General features: G+C 46.4%; 1 protein-coding gene and 1 long non-coding RNA gene across 4 annotated transcripts in view; one reads left to right on the plus strand and one right to left on the minus strand.

Annotated features, from left to right (window-relative positions):
- znf536 (zinc finger protein 536) overlaps positions 1 to 23,129 on the minus strand; it is a 200,897-nt gene that overhangs the window by 4,667 nt on the left and 173,101 nt on the right. The window contains exon 7 of one of the 3 annotated variants that reach the window (XM_085464396.1): positions 17,451 to 19,185. The exons of the other annotated variants lie outside the window; for them this stretch is intronic. Within the exon in view, the coding sequence (XP_085320522.1) occupies positions 19,043 to 19,185 (143 nt within the window). The 3' untranslated portion in view covers positions 17,451 to 19,042. Of the gene's footprint in view, positions 1 to 17,450; positions 19,186 to 23,129 lie in introns of those variants that run through there. 3 annotated transcript variants of the gene reach the window in all.
- The window catches only part of LOC146718038 (uncharacterized), a 33,495-nt gene continuing 25,411 nt past the window's right edge, over positions 15,046 to 23,129 (plus strand). The window contains exons 1-4 of the long non-coding RNA XR_014921531.1: positions 15,046 to 15,260; positions 15,673 to 15,927; positions 21,661 to 21,748; positions 21,952 to 22,080. This is a non-coding gene — a long non-coding RNA (uncharacterized LOC146718038). The remainder of the gene's footprint in view (positions 15,261 to 15,672; positions 15,928 to 21,660; positions 21,749 to 21,951; positions 22,081 to 23,129) is intronic.

Below are 23,129 nucleotides of genomic sequence, written 5' to 3' on the forward strand. Positions count from 1 at the left end.
TGTTGTCATCCGTTCTTGTAAAGTATAACCAAACTTTCTAGCGTCTGAGCTGCCATGTTTCCTGCCAGGTAAATGACGCTCCGCAACGTGGTGACGTCATTCGGGGCGACTGGAATCGATAAGGGAATCGTTTGCAAAAATGGCAAACGATTCCAAGGAATTGAAACAGTGGGAACCGGTTCTCAACAAGAACCGGTTTTCGATACCCATCCCTAATCGTCACTGATTTCTAGAATTGATTTGATCTCCGATTCAATTCAATTCTATTTGAATCGGAGAAATTTTGCCTCAGAGTCAGAAATATAATTCTGATCACTTATCAGTACATATCGATATTTTTATATCTATTAAAAGAAACCTGACACGTGAGATTTTATCAGAGGTGTGAGCATCACAGCAGAGGCCTTTGTGTCAAAGTAACTGAGGATAAAACAGAAAAACATGAAGGCGGTTTTCCTGGTCTGGGTTTTTATAGCAGATGACCTTAAAAATATTGTGCTGTCAAAAACTAAGTGAAGCAGAGCAAAGTTACAGAGGTTTGATTAGAGACACAGCATTTTGCACTTTTGCATAATTTTAAAAAGTTTAAATTTGTTCAGTATTGAACAGCAGAAATGAGGCTTTTCTGTCGGAAGTAAAAAAAATAAATAAGTAGGGGTGGGTTTTGATTATCGATTTAGAGAGAGAGAGAGCTCTACACCAAGTGTGATTTTATCGTGGTGGAAGCAAAACAGCAAAGGTAAGAAGAAATTCGTGACGATGTTTATGTGAAGCGTAGTTTGGAAGGGTCTTCTGCTGCTGGTTCAGTCAATACTGTTTGGAGAGAGATCAAACCTGTAGCTTCAGAATCGAGCGCAAAAAAGACGTAAACACAAAGCGCCCGCCGACGCTTCAAGATCAGTGAGCTGTCGGCTTTCAGCCCCGACGGCGTGTCCGCGTACGTGCGTTGGGTTTTGTGTTTACGTCTTTGTTCAGAATCCGTGTTCCTGCTCTCATTTACTGTTTTAGCTGTTTGGTGGTTGTAGAAATTTTGTGAGGTTTAACTTGAGGTTCTGGAGTTTCGGGGCAAAATGAATTTATATTTAAAAATCGGTTCAGGATTTTAATGAATTGATATCACGTTATCCAAGCCAGAATCTATTTTAATCGATACGTCGATAATCAAAACCCACCCCTGCTTATGAGGACATTTGTGCCGGTCCTCACGAGTTTGAAGGCATTTTTTAGGTTATGGTTAGGTTTAGAGTCAGGGTCAGGGTTAGGCGTCCATTTTTGATGGTTAGGGTTAGTGAGATGTCTCCAAAAGGATATAAATACACGTGTGCGTGTGTCAGTCTGTGTGTGTGTGTCAGTCTGTGTGTGTGCGTGTGTCAGTCTGTGTGTGTGCGTGTGTCAGTCTGTGTGTGTGTGCGTGTGTCAGTCTGTGTGTGCGTGTGTGTGTCAGTCTGTGTGTGTGCGTGTGTGTGTCAGTCTGTGTGTGTGTGCGTGTGTCAGTCTGTGTGTGTGCGTGTGTCAGTCTGTGTGTGTGTGCGTGTGTCAGTCTGTGTGTGTGCGTGTGTGTGTCAGTCTGTGTGTGTGTGCGTGTGTCAGTCTGTGTGTGTGTGCGTGTGTGTGTCAGTCTGTGTGTGTGTGCGTGTGTCAGTCTGTGTGTGTGCGTGTGTCAGTCTGTGTGTGTGTGCGTGTGTCAGTCTGTGTGTGTGCGTGTGTGTGTCAGTCTGCGTGTGTGTGCGTGTGTCAGTCTGTGTGTGTGTGCGTGTGTCAGTCTGTGTGTGTGCGTGTGTCAGTCTGTGTGTGTGTGCGTGTGTCAGTCTGTGTGTGTGCGTGTGTGTGTCAGTCTGCGTGTGTGTGCGTGTGTCAGTCTGTGTGTGTGCGTGTGTGTGTGTGTCAGTCTGTGTGTGTGTGTGTGTGTGTCAGTCTGTGCGTGTGTGTGTGCGTGTGTCAGTCTGTGTGTGTGTGTGTGTGTCAGTCTGTGTGTGTGTGCGTGTGTCAGTCTGTGTGTGTGTGCGTGTGTCAGTCTGTGTGTGTGCGTGTGTGTGTGTGTCAGTCTGTGTGTGTGTGTGTGTGTGTGTGTCAGTCTGTGCGTGTGTGTGTGCGTGTGTCAGTCTGTGTGCGTGTGTGTGTGTCAGTCTGTGTCGCCTCAAGGCGCTTCATAGATACAGAGAAAAACCCAACAATCATATGACCCCCTATGAGCAGCACTTTGGCAACAGTGGGAAGGAAAAACTCCCTTTTAACAGGAAGAAACCTCCGGCAGAACCAGGCTCAGGGAGGGGCGGGGCCATCTGCTGTGATTGGTTAGGGTGAGAGAAGGAAGTAACAGAGGTCAAACGTTTACTATAGGTCTTTACCAGGTTTGCACACACAGTAGCTGGTATTTTGGCCCATTCCTCCATGCAGATCTTCTCGAGAGCAGTGATGTTTTGGGGCTGTCGCCGAGCAACACGGACTTTCAACTCCCGCCACAGATTTTCTATGGGGTTGAGGTCTGGAGACTGGCTAGGCCACTCCAGGACTTTCAAATGCTTCTTACGGAGCCACTCCTTTGTTGCCCGGGCGGTGTGTTTTGGATCATTGTCATGTTGGAAGACCCAGCCTCGTTTCATCTTCAAAGTTCTCACTGATGGAAGGAGGTTTTGGCTCAAAATCTCACGATACATGGCCCCATTCATTCTGTCCTTAACACGGATCAGTCGTCCTGTCCCCTTGGCAGAAAAACAGCCCCATAGCATGATGTTTCCACCCCCATGCTTCACAGTAGGTATGTTGTTCTTGGGATGCAACTCAGTATTCTTCTTCCTCCAAACACGACGAGTTGAGTTTATACCAAAAAGTTCTACTTTGGTTTCATCTGACCACATGACATTCTCCCAATCCTCTGCTGTATCATCCATGTGCTCTCTGGCAAACTTCAGACGGGCCTGGACATGCACTGGCTTCAGCAGCGGAACACGTCTGGCACTGCGGGATTTGATTCCCTGCCGTTGTAGTGTGTTACTGATGGTGACCTTTGTTACTTTGGTCCCAGCTCTCTGCAGGTCATTCACCAGGTCCCCCCGTGTGGTTCTGGGATCTTTGCTCACCGTTCTCATGATCATTTTGACCCCACGGGATGAGATCTTGCGTGGAGCCCCAGATCGAGGGAGATTATCAGTGGTCTTGTATGTCTTCCATTTTCTGATGATTGCTCCCACAGTTGATTTTTTCACACCAAGCTGCTTGCCTATTGTAGATTCACTCTTCCCAGTCTGGTGCAGGTCTACAATACTTTTCCTGGTGTCCTTCGAAAGCTCTTTGGTCTTGGCCATGGCGGAGTTTGGAGTCTGACTGTTTGAGGCTGTGGACAGGTGTCTTTTATACAGATGATGAGTTCAAACAGGTGCCATTCATACAGGTAACGAGTGGGGGACAGAAAAGCTTCTTACAGAAGACGTTACAGGTCTGTGAGAGCCAGAGATTTTCCTTGTTTGAGGTGACCAAATACTTATTTTCCACCCTGATTTACAAATAAATTCTTTACAAATCCTACCATGTGGATTCATGGATTTTTTTTTCACATTCTGTCTCTCACAGTTGAAGTGTACCTCTGGTGCAAATTACTGACCTCTGTCATCATTTTAGGTGGGGGAACTTGCACAATCGGTGGCTGACTAAATACTTTTTTGCCCCACTGTATGTGCTTGGTTTATCAAGACGTCATATATTTGCAGAAGTGCTCCAACATTTTCGGAGACGTCTGTTACCGACCAGCTCTATAGCTAACCGGGAGGTCGAGGGTCACTAGAGCCGGTGAGAACAGCGAACTCCAGGCACATCGTTTTCAACTCTCCCGCGGTTTTCACTACTCAGTTTATACATGATATATAAGTCATTTAGATAATTTAAAAATGTTATTGTTTGGCTTTTTTCAGTGTTTTATTTGTTCCTGAGTAAATTAGTTTGGCTGAGATTAAAGTTAAGCTTTATAACTGGACTGTTTTATTTAATACTGAAGTCTTACTTAGTCAGTATATTCTGAATTTCATATCCCCTGATGTAAAATGTTCTGTTCTTACACTCAACAAAAATATAAACCCAACACCTTTGTTACTGCTCCCATTCCCCATGGGATGGACGTAGAGACCTAAAATTCATTCCAGATACACAATATAACCATCCCTCCCAAACAGTGGTCACAAATCAGTCCAAATGTGTGGTAGTGGGCACATCTGCTTTATTGAGATAATCCATCCCACCTTACAGGTGTGCCACATCAGGATGCTGATCTGACATCATGAGTAGTGCACAGGTGTACCTCAGACTGCCCACAACAAAAGGCCACCCTGGAATGTGCAGTTTTGTCTCACAGCAAAATGCCACAGATGTCACAAGCAATGAGGGAGCGTGCAATTGGCATGCTGACAGCAGGAATGTCAACCAGATCTGTCGCCCGTGCATTGAATGTTCATTTCTCAACCATAAGCCGTCTCCACAGGCGTTTCAGAGAATATGGCAGCACATCCAACCGGCCTCACAACCGCAGACCTCGTGTAACCACACCAGCCCAGGACCTCCACATCCAGCAGGTTCACCTCCAAGATCGTCTGAGACCAGCCACCCAGACAGCTGCTGGAACAATTGGTTTGCACAACCAAACAATTTCTGCACAAACTGTCAGAAACCGTCTCAGGGACGCTCAACTGCATGCCCGTCGTCCTCATCGGGGTCTTGACCTGACTCCAGCTCGTCACCGTAACAGACTTGTGTGGGCAAATGCTCACATTCGATGGCGTCTGGCACGTTGGAGAGGTGTGCGCTTCACGGATGAATCATGGTTCACATTGTTCAGGGCAGATGGCAGCTGAGAATGTCCCAGTTCTTGCATGGCCAGCATACTCACCGGACATGTCACCCATTGAGCATGTTCGGGATGTGCTTGACCGGCGTATACGACAGCGTGTACCAGTTCCCACGAATATCCAACAACCTCGCACAGCCATTGAAGTGGAGTGGACCAACATTCCACAGGCCACAATTGACAATCTGATAGACTCCATGCGACGATGTGTTGCACTGCATGAGGCAAATGGTGGTCACACCAGATACTGACCGGTTCTGGGTCCCCAGACCCCCAATAGCGCAAAAAACTGCACATTCCAGGGTGGCCTTTTGTTGTGGGCAGTCTGAGGTACACCTGTGCACTACTCATGATGTCAGATCAGCATCCTGATGTGGCACACCTGTGAGGTGGGATGGATTATCTCAATATAGCAGATGTGCCCACTACCACACATTTGGACTGATTTGTGACCACTGTTTGGGAGGGATGGTTATATTGTGTATCTGGAATGAATTTTAGGTCTCTACGTCCATCCCATGGGGAATGGGAGCAGTAACAAAGGTGTTGCGTTTATATTTTTGTTGAGTGTATTTAAATGGCTAACTCTGGAATAAATATAACATTAAAAATATTTAAATTCAAGAGGAAACATTTTCACGGAGAGCAAAAGCATGTTTAAAAAGCACGTGGAGATCCTGAAGGCTGCTCCAAGAGTGATCCGATTATATTTTAAATATTTATTCAATTCTCTTCCAAACCCCAGCTGTCTATTGTGTCCGTCTCTAACATCTCACCTGTTTGTTATTGTTCAGGCTTGTGTGTATGCTATTTTTATTAACAGAGAGATTAAGCTTGTGTTTTCATACATGTAGTGATTGTGGTTAACTAAATGAAGTGTATTCAACATTATGGAGCAGATCATATATAAAGTTGAATTTTGCCGGAGTGCTTAAGATACTTTTTAAAATGATCTTTTTTTTGTATTAAAAAAAGAAGAGGAGAAAATCTACAGCGTCATGTGTAATTTTCATTGTAAATATTAATCACAGTTAAATTAAGATGGCAACAAAAAGTGCACCTGTGATGTCATCAAGTGCACCGCTGTTCCAATTGTAGAACGATCGCGCTGCCTTCTTGCATCTTTGGTTAGTCCGGACTCCCGTGTGTACTTAAGAAGTCCGGACTTGCATACTTCAAAAACGGCCGTTGTTTTTGTGTTGCATCCTGTATTGCAACATATTAGACGTGTTTCCGGTTACTGTGGAGCTCCACAGTGGCTGCAGCCAGACCCTCTGTTTCACCTGCCATGCATGGACTCACTCACACACCCACAGCCAGCTGCTGATACTTTATCTATACACAGACTCACAAACACAGACTGACACACTCACACAGGTGAGCTGTTGCAGTCAGTCTTGGTGTGATTACTGATGTGTTTCCTGTCTGAGCTCCGTCTTTGTAAACAGATTCTTTTCATGAATCTGTGACTATTCCTGTTGTGAACTGAAAGAGGCGGGGCCTGAAGCTGTTACTCTCCTAAACGCAGTGCGGCCGGCGTCTCCTCATCTCTATCTTAAGACTGCAACAGATGGCAGCGCTGGCATCAGAACGCATTTAAGGACGGCGGCGTTTGGTCTGCTGCCAGCATGCTGTCCTGGGTCTGAATGTGGCCTCTGTGTGTCTGTGTGTTTCTGCATTAAGGGTGTTTTTATTGAAGTGTGTGTTTGGAATATATCTGAGAGGAGAAGAGAAAATGTTTAAGCAGTCACCACATGTGGAGGGTTTCACGTTGGAGTTACGAATCCCTGAAGCGCACATACACACGCACGCGTGTTGTCACGCTGCACTAACAGCAGGAAGCTGCAGGCTCTGTAGAGTAAAAACTTGCACGGAAGGATGGACTATTTCAGGAAGCGTGTGAGTGGACGGAGGAGGAGGCAGACAGAGGGTCTGTAGGCAGAGACTCACAGAAGGTGTGAGCAATTAAATGTGCTAAACCATCTGTCCAATAACCTGCACGCACACACATTACTCAGCAAACTGCAGCAACGCACGGGACCGCGACACAGCCACTCTGAGGACTTTTAACAGGTGTTCCCCGCTGACATCACCGCTTTCACTTTACTTACAAGTGCCAACAACTAACCAGATCCAAGGATAACACCACTAGGGATGGGTATCGTTTAGGTTTTATCCGATACCGGTGCCAAATCGGTACTTTTGAAACGGTGCCGGTGCTCAAACGGTGCTCAAACCGGTGCTTAAAGAATGGAGAACACAAAATTGGTCCAAAAACCTCTCATGTTCAGCTGTTTTTTGTAAAAAGATAACAATGTTAGCCTTTTCTGCAGCTATGGGGCATATATGGTATCACTCTTGGCTGGAAGCAGTGCTTAAACAATGGAAAAAACACAAACTTTGTCCAAAAACCTCTCATGTTTAACTGTTTTCCACTTTTTCTTTGGTCATTTTAGCCTTTTTAGCCAGGGTGAAGGGAGTATCTGCCATCAAACAAGAGGACAGCCGCATGTAACTACGTCTGTGTTTGCTAGTTCACCTTACATGCATTAATGTAATAACGTGGTTAGCCTACTCACGCAGAGAAGAACGGCTGCTGCTGTATCATCATCCGTCATCATTTCTGCTACACTGGCAGGGCTAGGGGCCAGGACTCTCCTCTTCGTGTTTTTGGGGGATGTTGCATAACAGGCAACCCACCCGCAGTAGACGTGCTCGGTGTGAGGTCTCGCAGCAAGCTATCAAATACGGCGCATTTCTGGGCTTTTAAAAAAAACGCTATGCGTCGCCAGGTGTTTCATCAGATTTGAGGTGTTACCTCCTTTGACAGTATCACAGTATCAGCTTAAAGCACTTGTTGCTGCTGAGTTTGCATCTTTTGCTGTGAAGTACAGCCAGACTTTTGACCGCTTCGCCTTGGGCATTTTTAATCTGTAGCTCTGCTCTAACAGAACGTACGTACCTGGCCCCGCCTACTATCCTCGGAAACGTAAAATGATTGGCTAGAATCTAAAGTGTATCACAGCTCAGGGAAAAAAAGCACCGAAATAAAGCACCGAAATGTGTGCCGCTTTTCGGTCTGGTTACTACCGTTTATGTCAGAACCGGTGCCATCATGGCACCGGACACCGGTACCCATCCCTAAACACCACACAGGTCAGTGTGATGTTTCAGCATTACTGAGCTGAGATTCTTCCACCACCACAGGAGTACGTTCCACGTTATGAGGACGGTGGGCACCATTGCGTCCAGCAGCTTGTCACACGAGAAGTTTTCAGGCCAAAGGTCAGAGCTGGATCAGGGAAACATCTCTTAGTGATGCTGCTGGGAGACTTCCCATGATGCACTGATCGGTGTTCTTCTTTCCCACCATCACCAAAGCCCACAGTCTGATGGTTGTGGTTCTGTCTGGTACTGTAGGGTAGGGATGCCAAACTCAATTTACACCGAGGGCCACAGACACTGAACCAGCGAAACTACAGCTTCCTGATAATGTCCACAGGTTTCTGTGTGAGTGGAGGCTGTGGGGCTCAGCTGGTGTCCAGTCAGAGTCCGATACGAGTCGAGGAGAAGCTCACAGCCGTGCTGAGGTGAGCTGTTGAACTTTTCTGCAGTTAGCTGCTGTTAATAACGGAGCAGACTGTCAGAGAATAAACTCTGATGCGATGTGAGAATGTAATTAAACTTTTCGGGACACATAATGTTAGCTTATAACCAGCTGCTGTTGTGGGTTCGTTGGCTCGTCGTCAGCTGTCTGGAGACGGGAGGGTCACAGGTTTAATCTGCTGATAATTAGGAATTCCAACAATATCGGGAATAAATGAGGAAGACGATGAGAGGGACGTGAGGAGAGAGACATCGTGAGGAAAAGATTCATGCACAACTGTCAGATATTTAGTTTTAAAGAGCAGTTTGAACTTTAAATTAAAAGTAGCTCGTAAGGTTACTAATGAAACATAACCAGGTGGAACAGCGATGAGGGTGGAGCAGCTCGTCTACCCATGGGAGGGTTGGTGTTTGATCCCTGTCTGCTCCAGAATGCATGTCAGACGTCCTCGGTCAGCTTGTGCTTGTTGTGTAAAACGCTTTGAGCGCTCAGCTCGAGTAGAAAAGCACCGTGTAAGAAGCAGTCCACAATTTAAAGATCCGATGTATTTTTAATGGATTCATTTCAAGTTTAACACATTCATTTGCTGGGAGATGTAATTACAACTAATCAATGTACATGTAAGAGAACCTCATTGTTTTTTTCTCTTAAATAACCTCAAATGAAACCAGGTAGGTTAGCGAGTGAAACTCTGAATTACATGAAAGTAGTCCTTCAACCTTCAGGTAAATCATTATTCTTATATATAATATGTATACAGTCAGACCTCCCACAGCCCGCCCCGATCCTAAAATAAATATATTTCCATGACTTCAAACAGCCTGAAGGGAATTGATTGTTCTCTCCTTCCTCTGATGAATTAAGAACATTTCCCTCAGAGATCGGGCTTGTTGATAGAAAATTGGCCTGAAGTTTGGGGAATAAAGATTTGGTCTGTTTCCTAGCTTAACTAGAGAAAACCAACACACAAATAACACCAGGGGAGGCACTTAAGGAGAGGAGCTGTGGGGGGAGCGGGCGGAGGAGAAGGAGCTCTTTCAGCATCAAAGCCAGCTAAAACGTCTCCACCGGGGACCGGGTCCCCTGTTAAATACAGAACTGGATTATTAATTGCTGTACCAGTAGGACCTGTTAATAAGAACCCAGAATAGCTTTCTTTGCCTTCCTAATATTTCCGTGCTGCTTCTCTGCAGTCGACTCATTTTCTTTTTGTGCTGCTGAGCACGGTTTGCTTCACTCACTCCTCTTTTGCCTTCGTCGCCTGCAAACTGGCATTTTCGCCGATGTACGTGCACCTTTCCCGCACGCGTGTACCTGGATGAGCTCTTCATGCCGACACACCTCTGTCACATGACTGGAGTAAAGCTGTCATGTGATAACAGGCTCACTTACAGAAACCTGTATCAAAGTTTTGACCACAGCGTCCATCATGTTCTTGTTGCCATGGCTTCAGGTGTGTCAAAGCTGCAGGTATCTGTGAACGAGCAGCGCCTGGTCGCTCCACAGCTGTCGAATCGTGTCATGTGCCCGGGTTATGACATCACTGACACGTTTATCACCAAGCAGAGTTTCTGATTTTGATTGAAACATGAAAGTAACCAAATCAGCAGAAAGAGTGAATCACAGAAGAGCACGCAGTCTCCTGGATAGGTGAAAACAGGAAGTTCTGCTATCAACGCCTAATACTGAAGGACACCTGTGGCATCTGTGCCACGACCCTGACTGCTGAGCACGATGATGACACTCAGTTCATCCCATATGGACGCTCATGAAGGACTCGCTGGCGTCGCATTTCGCTGGCCTGGGTACTTAAACAGTTGGTGTTGTGCATGGACACGTTTAACCCAGACCTCTGTGTTTAACGCAGTTCTGCTGGATGGAAACATCTGAAGCAGAGTGAAGCAGCTCACACACCCCGTCTGACAGACGTTTGCACATTTCTGTGGTTTCTCAGCCTAAAGGCCAAACAAACAGGAAGTGATCAGCAGCAGAAGGAGACCCAGCACATCGGTGACAGATGCCAGCTCCTTAAACTTATCTCAACTTTTAGGTAACAGACTGCAGCAGCGACCAAGGGGAGAGCGCTTCCTACCCAGACAGTGTCTGCCACGCCCACGTTACAAACCAACCAGTGATTCTCACTGATTCACTGACAGAGTTCACCCTCGCTTTCATACATCATTCAGTTTGGCTCGCACGTCTTCTTCTGTCAGCTTCTCCCTTTAGGGGGCGCCAGATCATGTGCCTCCACCTCCTCCTATCCCAGCGTCCTCCTCTGTCACACCAATCCTCTGCATGTCCTCCTGTGGTTTATCTGTTTCACTCGTTCACTGCATGTTTCTTCTCTGACTCACAGACACTTTTCACTTCATTGGTCCAGCAAACAAACTTCACCCACTCACTGATTTATGTCATTTTTCACTCTGTGTGTGTGTGTGTGTGGGGGGGGGGGGGGCTGTTATCCATGTCTCTCAGCAATAAAGAGAAAGAAAGGAAATAAAAAAAATGGAGGATTGATAATATGGCGGCCACCTGCTTCTCACTCACACTTTGACACAAAGAGCAGCGGCGGCAGCGACTCGGCCACATTCATCCTCGTGAACTTTGTTTGACCTCAACGGAGCGACTGCAGCTCAAAGTTAGAGAACGTTAGAAAAGGCAGAAACATGCAAAGCGTGTATTTTACACGTGTAATGAAAAAATAATAATTTTTCTCTTTAAATGCAGTTTTAACCTCCTATGTAACTTCTAATTAGAGTCCCCGAAATTCACTCTGCACCAAAACTGGAGCTCAGACTTCTTGGGCGGTCTGTTTGTACCATTAACCACCCAGCTGCCATCTTGGGTCAGACAATTTCAAATCGTCTGAAGCATTAAGAGCACTGAGAGGACGAACCCACCTCCTGAAAACCATCCCCACACTGACACAGAGTCCCTGTCACACCCACGGTTAGCAGTATAAACTCAGACACCTGAACATTTCCAAGCACCTCATCTTTGCTCCCCTGGTGGGGAAAAACTTCTCAGACTTCACCAACAGGATCCAGAAACTTACGCTGGACGCAGATGAAACCGTCCTTTCACGTGGTTTCTGTCTTCACTTGCACACCTACAACCGAGGCAGTGGAGACAGTCAGAAAATGACTACAACAAGACCCCTGCTTAGGAAACAACCAGCTTCACCCCCGATCAGACCCAGACACTGTCACACCTCTGCATCCCCGCCACGTATTTTAAATACAACAAGGATTTCTTCAAAATCCTGCTCCTCACATACAAGGTCTTAAATAATCAGGCCCCATCTTATCTTAATGACCTTGTAGTACCATATCACCCTATTAGAGCACTTCGCTCTCGCTCTGCAGGCCTACTTGTTGTTCCTAGAGTATTTAAAAGTAGAATGGGAGGCAGAGCCTTCAGTTTTCAGGCCCCTCTTCTGTGGAACCAGCTTCCAGTTTGGATTCAGGAGACAGACACTATCTCTACTTTCAAGATTAGGCTTCAAACTTTCCTTTTTGCTAAAGCATATAGTTAGGGCTGGACCAGGTGACCCTGGATCCTCCCTTAGTTATGCTGCAATAGATGTAGGCTGCCGGGGGATTCCCATGATGCACTGGGTGTTTCTTCTTCTTCACTCACTATGTGTTAACAGACCTCTCTGCACTGAATCATATCTGTTATTAACCTCTGTCTCTCTTCCACAGCATGTCTTTATCCTGTCTTCCTTCTCTCACTTCTCTCAGCCCCTCCCTGAGCCTGGTTCTGCTGGAGGTTTCTTCCTGTTAAAAGGGAGTTTTTCCTTCCCACTGTCACCAAAGTGCTGCTCACAGGGGGTCATATGATTATTGGGTTTTCTCTGTATCTATTATTGTAGGGTCGACCTTACAATATGAAGCCCTTGAAACACTGTTGTTGTGATTTGATGCTGTGTAAATAAAATGGAGCTGAATTGGTCTGCAGTCGAGACCTGTCAATCACAGGTCAGCCCCACCCTAAAGCCTCCCCTGCTTCCTGTTCATCTTCTCGTTTTTTCACTCTGACCTGAAACAGCAGCTCATCAGGAAAGTGTTCACCTGAGCAAGAGGCTCATTTTGTCATAGACATCTGTCCAGAAGAGTCGCCCCCTGCTGGGTATTATAAGGACTGGAGGTTTAAGAGTTCCTGCTCATGAAGGTTCGTCCATCTTTTACATACAGTCTGTGGTATTTATAGGTTGCATTTCAAGGCGTCTCCTTGCATGTAGGATTTACTACATGAGTGTGTGTGTGTGTGTGTGTGTGTGTGCGCGCACACGGTTGTGAAGTCATCTCGAGCTCTTTGTGTGGATATTCTGGGGGCAGGTAGCGTCAGTGCAGACTAAAATACTTTTTCACAGCGATCAGCTTGTAAACACGATGAGCTCTTCATCGTCTGATCCTGCGAACAGAATTATACATGCAGAAGCTTAAACCCCCCACCCCTCCCCAAGTGGAGCTCTTATTTACCCCCTCTAAGCTCTTCCCTCGCTCTTATCTCCCTCCGTCATTTCCTCTGCTTCATCTTCCTCCTCTTCTTCTCTTTCCTGCAGAGGGAAGCCTATTTGTCCACTTTAAGTGAAATCACTCAATTCTTTCAGGAAGAGAGCGAGGAAGAAAGTGTGTGTGTGTGAGAGAGAGAGAGAGTCCACCTTCCAAATAAGTTCCATTAATCATGGGCCAGAGTCTAATGTAACTAATATTTTACAATTAGAGGAGACACGATGGAGCTGGGGGCCATCTATCTCCCTTACACCACATGATCATCGATTCATAAGAGCTGAGGAGAGCGAGGGAGGGAGGCCACAGTACACACACACACACACAGATGCTGGGCAGGAAGCAGGAGGATGCACTGTCACATTAGCATTTAAGTCCTGCTTAAAATCATCCCCTTATTTTTCTTCATTGATTGTCTGCTGGTCACTTTTTGGAAACAGAACTGTGATTAAAATTCTCAGAGCCCTGAAATCTCAAAATTCTGCTGAGGAAATCATCAGAAGGGAAATCAGCTGAACCGCACTGACATTCTTTTGTTCTTAAGCAAAAATTCATTTATTTAAATAAAAGAATGCACGTTTGTGTAAGCAGAACTCTGAGGAACGAGGTTTTGCGCTACAGCTAAACCGCCGTGCTTTGGCGGGCTGTGTGGCTTCAACGTGCGCGAATGTGTTTATTACAGGAGAAATTTTGAACGTTCTGTTATTCAATTCAATTTTACTTATACAGCACCAAATCACAACAACAGTCACCTCACAGTGCTGCAGGTAGACCCTACAATAATACCCAACAATCACATGAGCAGTTCACATGTTTCCTTTAAGCCTCGGAGGCTGTTCAGCTTCTGCTCTCTGAGGTATTTACTAGGGGTGCAACGATACACAAAATTCACGGTTCGATTCGATACTTTGGTGTCAGGTTCGATATTTTTTCGATACAAAAAAAATGTTCATGCTTTTTTAATTTGTCATTTATTAAAATTATAAATATATATTTTAACTCAAAAGTACAGTTTTTAAATTTAATGTTGCTGAAACAACAAAGTAATAAAATAATAAATCTATCTGATAGAGGAATCCCTCATCTTTGGAAAAGAGAGTTTATTACAGAGAAATGTCTCTTTCAAAATAAAAGCTCTACTATACGCTTCTTCTGGGCTATATTCTCAGCAGCATATTAAACATATCAGGTCCCCATAAGGAGAATCCTGTGCTAACGGCTGTCTAAATGACTCGGGTAAAGTTTGTAGCATGCGTGCTTGTTGTTTTTGTCTGCTTCCACTTGTCTTTGCACGAGGATGATGTCGGCGTAAATGTGCAGTCATATTCGTTGTGTTCCCACTAGTGCTGTCAGCGTTAATCTGAAATGACGTTAACGCCACAACACGGCAAATCTCCGTTAACGAGCTAACTGCGCTAACACACTAGTTCCCACCCATGTAATTGAGCATTGCGTGGCACATCCGACATACTGTTTTACTTTAATCCATGACTCGCTTACCTTCAGGGTCATACGTCACATGAAAACCAAAATAGTTCCAAATGCCAGATCTGAATGAGGGTGGGGGAGGTTCAATTTGCCTGTTGCAACGAGCTTAACTTCTGTCTGCTAGCTTGTCCTGCGCTCAGTGAATCTGTGTTCGACTACTCCGCTTAGGCTGCACTGTTGAGCGCAGATCCACTGAGCGCTCAACACAGACAGCATCGTCAGAAGGAAAGTTGATAAAATAAATTAAAAATTTTGTATTGTTCGATACATATGCGTACCGAACCGAAAGCACTGTATCGAACGGTTCAATGTTGATACGAATATCGTTGCACTGCTAGTATTTACCTTTGACAGGTGTTCTTATCTTTACCCCACAGAGGTCAGTCTTAAAATGTATGAACGCGGTGCATACTGATCTGTTTTCTGGTCTTACTGACCGCTCGCATCTGCAGAGTCTGGCGGTGGTCCTGTTTCTGCACAGCGGTGAAAACAGTTCAGTGTCACAGCACCAGCTCACATTAGGAAGAAGCTTTATTGTAAAGTAAAGACGCCACATCAGCATGTCACTCTGAAACCTTCAAACAGGAAACAGACTGAGACCCGGGTCACATGACCTCGGGCACTTGCTGAGTGGAGGCAGAGGTTCACAGCTGTAGGCCGGTGCTCGTCCATGCTTCAAAGTCAAAGCCAGAATCTTAACGTGAACTCTGGAGGTAACAGGAAGCCTCGCAGCGGCACGCTCAACAACCTGCACGTCTGCACCTCTGTTTGTCTTCATCAAGTTGGAGGAAGCACCTATTCAGCACACCAGCACCAGGTGATCATAGACTAATACACCTTCACCTACAAAGCATGAACAGCAGTGGCCACCGTGTTTTCCTCCGTTCAGTCATAAAACGCTTCAGATTTAACCTTGGCTCTCCAGCGTGTCCAGCCGCCAGACCTGGGCCGTCTCAGGTTAAACGTTCAGCTCAGGTGCATGCTCTACAGAGCTGCCCAGTGGGCCGGATTTGGACCTTCCAGTGTGCCGCTTCGGCTTTGCAGGCCATATAATAACAATAATGGATTGCATTTATATAGCGCTTTTCTGTTTGACGACTCTTATTTACAGGAAGGAGAAGCAAACGTCGGACAGATGTTAGTGTTCACAAATTTCTGATGAATTAAAAAAGACAACAAAAAAACCTTTAACATGAATGCGTTCTTTGTCTTCTGTTTCTCATACTCAGAGATCCTGATGGACAACTTGCACCAACAGAGCGAGAGCTCATTTTAAAGGTACCAGAAAGGACAGCACCACACCGAAGTGTGCCAGTCCACAGAGCATGTGCAGAAACGGCCGGCTTGTCCCAACAGCTGGTCTGTGGCGCCCTCTGGTGGTGAAAGTGCAGCGCGGCACCGTGAAGCCTCGGCATTAATGTGGTGGAAACAGAGGGAAATTACAGGCTGAGACGACAGTTCATCTGCAGGCCACCATCTGCCCGGTGACCAACCACACACTGCCACAACTGCACAGCGTCATCACACAACACACACACACGGCAGCGAAAATGCAAAAAATCTGAAGGAAGAGAGGCAGTTAAATGAGAGGGAAAGCTCGCTCTCTCACACACAGATGGCCTAATGTGTTCTTTAATCAGACACACTCACAGCTGGATATGAGAGCTATCAGGAAATTACTTGTTTTCACTGTGTGTGTGCGCACGTGTGTGTGTGTGTGGCTTTATTGGGAACAGGCGTGGGAGCTTTGATCTCTTTAAAAGTGCTGTGAGGCGTTGCTTCGGATCATCTCTGAGATGATGAATATTTGTTAGAACTATGAGCGGAGCTGATCATCTTGGATCAATAATCTGATCGGTCACATGATGGAGCGCCTGGATCGTTCTCCTGGAGCTTCATGGAGCAGGTGAAGTGCGAGTGGATGCAGGACGAACTGCGTTTCTGTGGATTTTTACTCCATCAGCCGGTCAGTGCGCCCCAGGGCAGCTGTGGCTACAATGTAGCTGCCATCGCCAGTGTGTGAATGTGTGAATGACTGAATGTAGTGTGAAGCGCTTTGGGGTCCTTAGGGACTAGAAAAGCGCTATACAAATGCAGGCCATTTACCATTTACCATTCTCTGGTTAGAGGTTTAGCGAACTGGAGTTTTGACTGTCTGAACAGCCGCCCCTCCTCAGCTCCAGAGGTGACACACCTGGATTGGTCTGAGCGGAGTTTCACCTGCTCTGACAGGCCCAAGTCTGGGTCAACACAAACCTGAAGGGCAGGCGTGTCGGCTCTAGCAGCTCGAGGACCCGACGTTTCTTTCTTAAAGGACGCCTTCATGGGTAACTAACCAGCACCATGTTAGCGTCCTGATTTCCTGTAACACTTCCTGACTACTTCCTTTGTGAGAGGCCAGTCACGGTTTCCTCATAAATCTGTGTGCACGCTCTCAGTGAGGCTCTCGCGGCGTCTTTGGTTTTTGTGGTATGATGTTGATATTTGTAATGAAGCCACCTGCAGAGGTCAGCTGCGACCCGGTCCAAACTGTGACATGTGACCTCTGATGCTGTGTTAATGTTAATAAAATAACTTTATTAGAAAATGATTTTGACCCTGAAGCTAGAAGCTGGCCTTGGTATTAAACGTAGGTAAAAAGGAGAGCGTTCTGCTCTCACCTGTCCTGAGCAGACACCTGTCCACACGGCGCCTCCGAACTTTACCCAGCGTGCACTCTGTCACGTATCCTGCAGTGAATTATCAGAACCAGATCAAACATGCTGGTTGCTCTGCTTCAGACGTGAATCGTCACACCGATGCTCAGAGAACAGCTTCAGCGCTCCTGCAGGCGGTGAAGAACTGATCTGGGTTCAGTGTTTTCAGCCCTGAAAAATAACGAAGAAGCTTCCTGAAAGCTGAACGTTTCACTCAGGTGTGGAACATCAGCTGACGGAGGGGTGACACCACAGCGACAAACCCAAAGGAAAGAAGAAGAAAGTGAAACAGGAAGCAGGCGGGTGCTCTGTGACAATCCTTTTTTAGTTGGAATACATTTTATTTTTATTATAAGTACAGTTCAGTAGTTACAAAACGAAGCATCTGCCATGAGGATACAGCAAACAGAAAAGTGTGGAGCTCACAAGACAGGTTTGTACATCATACGTGGGGTGGAATGATCATCGGAGCTGGTTCAGAGATGAATCTTTACACGGCTGGAAAACAGAGAGCAAGGTCGGAGGTCGCTTCCGAAGCGCCTCGAGCATTTCCTCCTCGCGTCTCACTAGTTTGATTTCGAATCCTCTGTTTTCAAAGATTACTGCCATCTACGTAAATCAAAGAAACAAAAACGGGAGGATATACTGCAGAGAACGATCAGCCGGGCTCAAGCAGCAGCAGGCCTACGCTGAGGGTCGGGGAGGGGTCAGGGGTCAGCATACAAAAGAAGCCACAAACAGTAAACTAAAAAAGAAGTCTTATAGTTGGACTGTACATACCGCTTTAGACTTTTCTCTGGGTTCACAAAAAATGACGTAGAAACATTTCACAATGCCAAGGGACACACAAACACACACCTTCATTTAGTTAGCTAGTTTGTACTGTATAGGTTGGATTTATAATACTGTCACAGTGCAAAATACTCGGGAGATCGAAACGAATCAAAGAAAGAAGAAAGGACGAGTCCCTCTATGCATAATGATTCTGTATATACGGGGAGGGGGCGGGGCAAATATGTCTGCAGCACAGGAGACGATTGTCATCTTTTTCCTCTTTTTTTCTCATCGGTAAATGGACAAGGCATTATTCATGTACAGTACATATGAAAATCCAAAGAAAATCAACCCTACGGCCTACGGTCGAGCACAGCTACGGAGCTTTGAAGCAGTAACGGGGACGTGTTTCTAAGGCTATACACAATAAGCATTTTTCCAGTTTTCTTTTTTTCCTCGTAAAGTAAATACATCGAAGCGTCGTCTTCAGTAGTCGGTAACACTGTGCAACAAAGATGGTGGCAGTATTTTACACACGGCCGCAGCTCCACAGGACGCGGCGTTTGAAAACGCCGCCCGCTTCTCAAACTGTTGCCTCTTGCCGTCGCTCTCTCGAGGCGGCGGCGGCGGCGACAACAGTACGGTACAGAAAAACAGACGGAGGCAGAGGGAGGGGCTGAACCTGTACGCGCGCATCATCTTCGTGCCACCGTCGCCGGGAGGCGTGGCCTGCGGGCAGCCAGTCCTCTGCATGGCGGGAATGTGCAGATTTAAAGTTTACACCTTAAAAAAGGACACAGCGTCTCTAAGCTGAGGAATGTTTCAGGGACACTTACAGGAAGTGCTAACAGGTAGTTTCATCCAAAGAAAACAAAGAAGGAGAAGAAGAAGAGAAGACGGGGTCGGGGGGTGGGGAGGGCGCTCAGAGCGCCAGAGACAAACAGGAAGTCCACTGCTTTAGTGTCCGGGAGGCTGTGAGAGTCATTAGGTCCACGTGGCGCCGCTCTGACGGTAGTTTGTGTTTTCTCATCTTAAATAAAGTCTCTGATATAGTGTGTCCTTCGTTAACCTTCATCCTCTTCATCACCGCCTCCATCCTCACCAGCGTCCGCTCGCTCTGGCGCGGCCATTACTCTTTGTTTACAGCGTGGGCGTCGCCTACATTATGGTTGTTAGGGTGGTTGTTAAGGTCGCTGTTAAGATGGTTGGGGTCGAGGGTCAGCGTGGGGTCATGGGTCATGGGCTGGTCCTCCTCTCCTACCCACAGATGCACTACGGCCAATGAGAGAACAAGAGGCAGGTTAGCACCACGGACCCGCACACACACACACACAATGTGGTTTCATATGTTTGTGGGGACATAATGCTTTCCCTGGCCCCCTATCCCAACCATCAGAAATGAATGCCTGACCCCAGCTGTAACCCCAGCTGTAACCCCAACCCTAACCCCAGCTGTAACCCCAACCCTAACCCCAGCTGTAACCCCAGCTGTAACCCCAGCTGTAACCCCAACCCTAACCCCAGCTGTAACCCCAACCCTAACCCCAGCTGTAACCCCAGCTGTAACCCCAGCTGTAACCCCAACCCTAACCCCAGCTGTAACCCCAGCTGTAACCCTGACAATAAAACCACGTTTTGAGTCTCAAAAATGTCTTCAAACTTATGGGGACCTGGATTGTGTCCCCATAAGGGCTGCTGGTCCCCACAATTATTATAAACTTCCAATTTGTGGTCCCCACAAAGATATGAATACACACTCACACACACACACGCACATGGACAAACATCATGGTGTGTAACTAACAGTGACGTCCGCACGGCGGTCAGCTGGTCGCTGAGGCCACACAAAGATGGACGTGTGGACGTACACTTACAGAGTTATAAGAACAAAGAATATGATAATAATTTGTAGTGTTTATATTCTGTTGTTGTCCATTTTATATCAGTCTGGAAGCTGAAGCTGGATGAACTGAAGGAGCAGGGTGGGGCTGAGTCTATGCACTGGATCAGGTGGATGTTACTTTGTGCAGGATTCATTTTCCCTCAATGATTTTAGTACATTGTTCACACCTTCAGAATAAATTTAGAACAATTATTAAAAATGTCCCTGAAAGCGCATCACCACACGGTCTCCATGGAAACATCTGTTCTTTATTAAAAACTCATCCAGATCTGCTTTGATGGAACATTTGTGTTACTGGGTCAAAGGTCATGGTTCAGTCTGACCTTTGACCCAGTAGGATCTGAGGATCTGTCCTGGATAAGAACCGTGCAAAGAGCTCCACACATTCATTTTGAGCCTCCATCTATAAAAACAACACGTGGTCTTGATCCTGTGAGCTCTGTGCACGTGAGCAGCTGTCAGGCAGGACGTCACATGATCACTGTCTCACGCACACACAGTATTCATCAGTCAGGATGCTCAGATTGGACAACTGAAAGTTTTCTGGTGTGCGTGTGTGAATGCAGGTCCTTGTACATGATGAATGTGAGCTGGACTGAGCAGCATGTGAGGCAGTTTCAGCTGTTTTATGGGAAACGTGCAGCAGGCAGGACAGTGACCCTGTTAGTGTCATTCTGTCCAATAAACAAACACGTGGGTATCAATTTAATCTTTTTTCTTTTCAGTACTGAAGTTCTGAAAGATTTTCGCTCCCCGGCTCTCGCGCACTGTTGATACATGAACGGCGCAGTTGCTCGGAAAGATTCGGCCTCATTAAGATGTAAAACAGACGCATCACCTTCTTTTCTGCCTTTCTGCTTCCTGTGAGGCTGAAGCATGAGCGAGGTCGGTGGGTCGACCAATCGGCTGTTTGTTTCCTCCTCGCGCTGCTTTTTTTTGTCATTTTGGGGGTTTGGGACGATGTCTTCGAGATTGGGCGCCAACACGTTTGAGTCCCGGCAGCGCAGGCCTTTCACGCCCAGCGCCCAGCTCAATAAGTGCGACGGGAAGTGTGACAGTGGCGAGAAGCGAAGTGAGTAATTGCAATAAAAAAAGTTTTATGTCTCTGTGATACAGTAAGAAATGCATAACTGTAATTAGGTCCCACAGCAGAGGCCACTAAATAATACAAGCCCCCCCCCTCCCGGTTTTGCACACTTTCATTCCCTCAGCAACTTCTTTGAAAATTATTTTGCAATAAAACACCGCTGAGCACATTTGCATGTCATGTTCTTTTAAAGTGGCGTTATGAATCTGACAAAACCAAATTAAAACACGGCTTTATTTGAGCTGTGCTTTCACAAGTATGGAAATGGATATGAAAATGAAAGGAAGTGCCAGCGTAACAGAGGGAAAATAAAGAGCTAATAACATGATAAAACATCTCTTAGATTCAGCAGCCAGTAATAACTCTCAGACTGTCTGCGCGGCGGGAGGAGAGCCCAGCAAACTCACTTCACGTGCTTCCCCGCTCCGCGTTACAACTGCAACCAAACAGAACCGTCACACGTACACGTCTGCTCTGCGCCGCGGCCGACGGCGCCCCGCTTCGCTTCTGCAGCTCACCCATCTACACGTCCAACCACGGCAAAGAACGACACGTATGGGACACCTACTGTGGAACCTGGTGCTGCTGCCCTGCGTGGCAAAGAGACTTAACCGTGTTCAACTACTGTTCATGACTTGTTGGCCTGTAATCTCTCAGACGTGCCTCTCATGAATCATATTAAGTCATTGTGAGCCAGAAAGAAGATTATACATCATGTATAAACGCTCACGGACGTGACACGTGTCTGTTTCTACAGAGACGGCAGCACAAACTCCAACAAGTACACATCACAGAGTGTAAGGATGCTGAAAGAGGCCAAAACCACTGGACTGATCTTCATGCAGGTTCTCATTTCTTTCTTTTATATAAATCCTGCTGAGTACAGTCTGTTTACCAACATCAGCAAACACACTGTGTAGTACTGCTGTGAAACACTGCCCCCTGGTGGTGACAGCTTTAGTTACACGCTGCTGAAGATGAGTTTACTCACACATCACATATGCAGGAATCAGCATCTGCTCTAACACAGACTTCGCTTTCTTTTCAGCTCAGCTTCAGTTTCAGATGATTTCTGGTCGACTGTGTGGGTTTGTGTTCACTCTCGGTCACGTGGACCTCGCGTCATTAAACACACGAAGCGACATCTCCTCAGAACGAACAAAGACTGACACCAAAGGTATTGTCTGCACATTTTATTTGATTTTTCACTGTTTTTAAAACCTCACAAATAATTTCAGCTGCTTGTTTTTTTCTACACTCTTTGAACCGTACTTTTATGTGCCTGCAAAAACACAACACTCATTCTTGTGTGTGCGCTCACGCTGTGAAAGGTTCATTCTGTAAAAAAAACACAACACTGGTGGGGGGGAGGGGGGTTTCATGTGTCTACCCAGTTGTGGGCCAAATGGTCTCATTTTTGCTGTGCAGGACAGCAGCGTGATACTGAGCAAACCAATGTCTAAAAATAAAAGTACGGGACTCATTTAATGTTGAAGACAAAGTAACAGAGGTCCTGTTAACACCTGCAGCAGACAAATGTGAGCTTACACTGCTGCTTCTGACTGGCTGCTTAGTGATCACATGATTAGAGGGGCTGTGAGTCGAGCCTTCACCTCCCAGTGGCCCCTCCTGAGCCAGGGAAAGACCCGGATCATGGCTCCTCACTGGTGTCATACCCACCTGCAGCCACACGATGGCGATCTAAGACCAGGAAATGAGATGCTGAAGTGCTCAGATGAGCGAGCAGAGCTCCAGTCGCAGCATGGACATTAAACACACGAGACATTAAATGCGATCCCAACGAGAGGATCCGAGCTCCGACTGTGGGTGCCAGGTCTGCTGTGAGAACAGCCCACACCTCTAAAACGAACCCAAAATAAAGTTTCCTTGTTTTCAAGCTTCAAAAAGTGTTTAGTCTGTCCCCAAGGGCACTTCCTGCCTTTGACTTCCCTGTAAAGAAACTTCCTGTAACGAGCTCCAGATTAGGCTCCATATTTGATTTTCACTGTTCATTAACTAAGCCACCTGGAATGTTATTATTTAAGCACGCTGCTCCTTCTCCCCAAACAACTGCCGCTGCGAGGGGGGAGCGCTTTCCCGGCCAACTTTATAGATTTAGCATAACTTCCCTTCACACTTTTTAATTTCCCATTCGGGTAGATGGCAGATGCACCTCACAGACACAGAAACCTGCCCGGCATTCATCTCTCACATGAATGCGAGTCT

This window comes from Copadichromis virginalis, linkage group LG1 (assembly GCF_057382275.1).
Source record: "Copadichromis virginalis isolate Kocher_CV1m ecotype Utaka linkage group LG1, C_Virginalis_male_GT1.1, whole genome shotgun sequence".
Classification (NCBI taxonomy): domain Eukaryota; kingdom Metazoa; phylum Chordata; class Actinopteri; order Cichliformes; family Cichlidae; genus Copadichromis; species Copadichromis virginalis.